At 34.8% G+C, this 5,734-nt stretch overlaps 1 protein-coding gene across 1 annotated transcript in view; it reads left to right on the top strand.

The window, feature by feature from the left end:
* Positions 1 to 3,138: 3,138 nt before the first annotated feature.
* Positions 3,139 to 5,734, top strand: part of LOC107586336 (delta-type opioid receptor-like) — a 4,946-nt gene continuing 2,350 nt past the window's right edge. The window contains exons 1-2 of the mRNA XM_016273646.1: positions 3,139 to 3,386; positions 4,040 to 4,392. Coding sequence (XP_016129132.1) covers positions 3,142 to 3,386; positions 4,040 to 4,392 — 598 coding nt within the window. The 5' untranslated portion in view covers positions 3,139 to 3,141. The remainder of the gene's footprint in view (positions 3,387 to 4,039; positions 4,393 to 5,734) is intronic.

Below are 5,734 nucleotides of genomic sequence, written 5' to 3'. Positions count from 1 at the left end.
GTATATATATATATATATATATATATATATATATATATATATATATATATATATATCTATGAAAAGATCATCATGACATTTTTACAAGACTGAAGAACCAATGGCATAGAGTATGTCCAACCTCCCTCGTGTGCAGGTTTTTACATAATGACATTATTACTATTTAACAGACACACAAATGCCATTTAGACAAATTTTCCAAAAATCGTTGGTCAGAAATGAAAAGGATAGAGAACAACTATAAAGTCCCATTATTTGTGTGTGTTTTTAAAATGCTAATGTACAAACAAAACTAGCACATCACAAAAAATATTTTGGGAATATTTACCAATGATGAATTCGAGCATTGATGAAAAAGAAAACTTTTATTTGTTAGAAAGAAACAAACGGGAAAAATGTAACCGTGTACAATTCTTTCTCAAGGTAAATCAAGTCAAGGACAAGAAATAAACTATCAGAGTCACATGAATCTCTTTTATGATATGGTCTTTTAAACCCAAGCTCAGCAGTTGAACATACTGTTGAAGAGGAAACTGTACAATCTGTTCAAGTCTAAATAAATATATGAATATATGCCCAAATTGTAAGTTGCTTTGGATAAAAGCATCCGCTAAATGAATAAATGTAAGTGTAAATATACTGTGCTTTACACTTATGAAATACAATTTCTTAAATGTGTGGCATCTGTAGCTTAAAAAAGTCTTTAATCATTCATTGATGGTTAGTATGCCACAATGTTGATCATCTGTTTTTGTTTTTGTTTTTGGATGATTTTGTGATTTTCAGTTTTGTATTTTATTTTGGGTTTTTGTTTTCATTTTATTGCCAAAATAGTCATCAATTAATGATGTGATGAATATTGAATAAATGAATGTTGTATAATATATGTATAATATTTTGTAAGAAAACGGCAGAATTGTCATTGTTAGGTAAACTAACCATTTAATTTGTTGTCTTATATATGCAGTTTTATAGGTTTACAATAATATCTTAGTAATTAATGTAGGCAGAGTACTGAAAATAGTATGCAGAATGTGACAGAATATGTGGAATACATCCAATCAACTTATACTCAGCTGTGTTATATGTACTGTATATGTCTGAAAGAAAAAAAAACTTTCATGAGAGAAATACAAAGACTAAATAAAATAGCTGATTAAAATCCATTTTCCGTCAACACAGCTGTGTCCTTGAGTGGGATTTTGTGATGTCTGATGGAGCTGTAATTATCTACCCCTATAAGCCCTTTTTCCTGAGGTTACAAAGCACAAGCGCTGGGGGAAAGCATACCACACAAACAACACCTACCTATGTCTCTTAGCAACATGTGAAGTACTCCTACTTTTGCCTAGAAAGAATGGAATGAGCAAGAATCTGCGTTCACAGAATGTTATGCTGATGAACTAGATGTTTATTGTGTCCATTACTGGCATGACAAGACTGTGTTTAGATGAGTAAAATCAATATGGAAGAGTAAATCGTAACATTAAAGGGGGCCATTAGAGCTCTTGCTGTGATCGGCCCTTAGTCATGTATTTTGTTTTCAAAGTTGTTGGGAGGGAAAAAACTAGCCATAGGTGGCCTATTTTGGAAAATGCAAAAGTAGGCTACTACTGTACTTCACATGATAAGCATATTAGGGATTTTTTTGCCCCTTTTTAAAACTAATATTACGAAATATTAGCACCTACTGTTGTAAAGTGATTGTCCAGTAGTAACAAGGTAGGCAGCATCTCTCTTGCCTCTTCTCTGTGAATGTGAGGGGGAGTGAAGGCAGGTGAAAAGTCACATGAGACGAGGTGGTGCCTCCAAGCCACTGTGATTGGCTGATCATGCTGTTTGGCGCAGATGATGTTCATAACAGGTTCACACATGTGCCGGAAACTAGTGAAATAGATTAAAAAATAGCTAGTCTGAATATTATTGAACTACAACACCTGCCACATTAATTGGGCAGTTGAGGAATTTAATTAGACTATCAAGAAGTGTTTTTTTTGTTGTTAATAATAGGTCTAATAGCCAAACACCAGTTAGTGGTAATAAATGAAATACATAGAAAATATGAGTTACTGTATTAAAGTGAGGCCTATTATTTTTTAATAAAAGTTTTGATACCCCATAGACTTGACGAGACTTTGAAGAAAGTTGTCTCTAATCAAATTGTTAGCTATAAACATGGTATATCAATAAGCAAAATAAGTTTAAAAAAATGATCATAGCCGAATATAAATTTTAATTTTAAAAGGAACATGCACATGAATTTATACTGTAGGCTACTACAAAACAAGACAAGACCACCACACGCCATCATTCCTTAATCCTTTACCCTAATACATCTCTTGCCCACAGAATTACGCACATCCTTCTCTGACAAAACTAATGCGATTTTCCCCATCTTTGTCTCTTTGAAAAAAAAGATAATGTCCACTCACTCTGGAGAACTTCACCTGCTGCTTTCTTTATTGAACCCGCGGTCTTGCCTGTTGAGTTCTCTCGCGACAGTGTGCGCGTGAAATGTCTCCAGACATGAAACATTAAAACTATTTAACCTACAGAAGTGGCTTATGTTTTCAAGACATTTATCACATTTAGACTTCATTGCCGCCGATATAGGCGAAGAGTCGCAGTGAGACACTACAGCTGCTAACGGACTGTTTCAGATAGAGACCGTCACATGAGATCTGATGTCACACGGGACGCTCGCGCGGCGGAGGCAGCTGCTCTGGTAAGGTGGCAGTCAGTCAGTCATCAGTTGAATAGGAGCGGGCCAAAGAAATCAACGCATTGCGCACAGACATCACTGATGTTTTAAAACCTTGGGATTTTCCATTTAAATTTGCGGTTTGCAGTTTATAATAAGGTAAGTCTTTTATATTTGATGTTTTACCAACTGTGCAACACACATTTTTGGGGTAAAGTGCAATACAGAATCAGATTTCAGCATATATGCACCGTATCTATTTTTTAACAGATGCATACTGAATATTTATGTTGTAAAAACGGTCAGTATTAATATCCGTCGTTTATTTATTCATTTCTGATTATTATTTGACCATTTCCATATAATCTGTATTCTAAAGCGACTGAACTTTTCCAGTGACTCATTTAGACATTTGCTCTCGTTTTGCAAATAAACAGACGATGGACAGCAACGTGGTGCAAATTTTTAAGGAGGACAAATGCCCCTCATTGCACCCCGAGAAGTGTTTACCCAACTTCACATGGCAGTCTGCTGTCTCGGACATTTATAACTATTCACTGAATGAAAGCTGGACGAACGAGCAGGAAACTATGTCTCCTATTATTCCGATCATCACTGCCGTGTATTCCGTGGTGTTTGTTGTAGGACTAGTGGGGAACTGCCTGGTGATGTATGTCATTATCAGGTAAGAAACAGCATTGTCCTAAGATGTACTGCCCTGCATTGATTATCATACGAGTGCCTTTAAATATAATTTTGAAAATATGTATCTCACTTTTTAATAGACTTCGTTTATAAACAGTCATATGAGACGTTTCTGATGGGATAGTTTGGACGAAATACCTGTTTTATGGAAAACATTTAGTCAAGGGTTTAAGTCCAATTCGGCAGTTTGGCTCCCCCCGGTGGACTGAAATATGAATGCACAATGCAGTCAAAATTACCTTGACTTACAGTATACTGCTTTGAGTATAAAAATCATACTAAAACAGGACAGTCATGTATATGCACATTTCTGTGCTGTGTAAAGATGGTATATGTGGTTTTTGAGACATTTGAGATAAAGAACTGCACAGTTCGTGCTTGCTGAATAATGTATCACAGCACAAGCTGTCATACTGCAAATATAATCACGAAACATAGATGGGTTTAAGCTGTGAATGATATATAATGTCTTTACACAACCAGTGAAAGAGAAATGTTTGGTAACGTTTGGGAATTTGCTCTCAGTTTATTTAGTATACAGTCTGAAAGCAATCTCATATGTGAATTTATCACACTGATGGGTTGTGTTTCATTTATTTTGACACTTTCTGGCTCGATCGATTTTCCCAACAGATACACTAAAATGAAAACCGCCACAAACATCTACATCTTCAACCTGGCTGTTGCAGATGCCTTGGTAACCACCACCATGCCCTTTCAAAGCACAGATTATCTGCTGAACTCCTGGCCGTTTGGAGAGGTGGTGTGTAAGGTATTCATCTCCATCGACTACTATAACATGTTTACTAGTATCTTCACCTTGACTATGATGAGTGTGGACCGCTATGTGGCCGTCTGCCACCCCATCAAGGCCCTGGATTTCCGGACACCGATGAAAGCTAAAATCATCAACATCCTCATCTGGGTGCTGTCCTCGGCTGCTGGGATCCCTGCAATGGTTCTTGGGAGCACTCAAACAAACAATGGTAGGGATGAATGATATATACACTACCATTCAAAAATGTGGCATTGGTAAGATTTTTTTAAAGTTTTTTGAAAGAACTCTCTTATGCTCAGTAAAAAACAGTAATATTTTCAAATATTATTGAAAATTAAAATAACCGTGTTTCTATTTTAATGTGTTTTAACATGTTATTTATTCCTCTGTTGGCACATCTACATTTTCAGCAGCCATTACTCCAGTCTACAGTTTCACATGATCCTTCAGAAATCATTCTAATATGTTTATTGGGCGTGTGAAAACACTTCTTATTATTATCAATGTTGACAACAGTTGTGCTGCTTAATATTTTTGTGGATACTTTTTTTTCAGGATTCATTGATCAACAGAAACTTTAAAAGAACACCATTTATTTGAAATAGAATAAATATTTTTTAACATTCGATTACTTTAATGCATCCTTGCTGAATAAAATTATGAATTTCTTAAAAATAAAATCTTTCTGACCCCCTCCCCCATTTTTTTTTACCCATATTGGTAGTTGGCATTTAATACTTGTTTTTTTTGTGCTAATATTAGGTATTTAGGGTTAGTTAGTCACCCATCATCTAATGTTCACTTTAAGTTAACCTTTAAAGATACCAATAAATTAATAACACTGTTAAATATAATCTTTAGCAAATCTCAAAATTAATATTTTCATGCTGTATATTATAATGTTGTGATGCCTAATTTACATATATTTTTATTTTATTTTTTAACAATGCTAGAAAATGTATAACATTTTGAAACATTCTAGTGTATTATTGATTGATTGATTTAATTCTTTATTAGGACAATTCAATTATATTTTTATATCGGCAATTATCGGTTATCAGCCATAACCTAAATAATTATTGACTATTGAACTCTATCTATCTATCTATCTATCTATCTATCTATCTATCTATCTATCTATCTATCTATCTATCTATCTATCTATCTATCATATGTCTGATCATATGTCTGTCTATAAATCAATGTATTATAATCAGCAGTGACATCTAATTATCATTTAGGAAGAAATCCAAAATATCTTACGGTAAATGATGGTACTGTGAGTTCTCTATTCCATCCTAATGTATTTATTGTTCCTTCCCACAGGCTTCATTACAGCACAGATGATTAAGCTGTCCTCACTTCTGATTAATAATTAACCGCTGCTGTTATATTTCTTCTGCAGGCACTACAGAATGTGCTCTGCAGTTTCCAGACCCGTATATCTACTGGGACACATTGATGAAGATCTGTGTCTTCATCTTTGCCTTTGTGGCTCCTCTCCTCATCATCACGGTGTGCTACACGCTCATGGTCCTGCGTCTCAAGAG

Source organism: Sinocyclocheilus grahami, unplaced genomic scaffold (assembly GCF_001515645.1).
Source record: "Sinocyclocheilus grahami isolate Dianchi unplaced genomic scaffold, SAMN03320097.WGS_v1.1 scaffold5.1, whole genome shotgun sequence".
NCBI lineage: Eukaryota > Metazoa > Chordata > Actinopteri > Cypriniformes > Cyprinidae > Sinocyclocheilus > Sinocyclocheilus grahami.
Note: the sequence above shows the minus strand (reverse complement) of the source record. Positions and strands in the feature narration are given on the sequence as shown.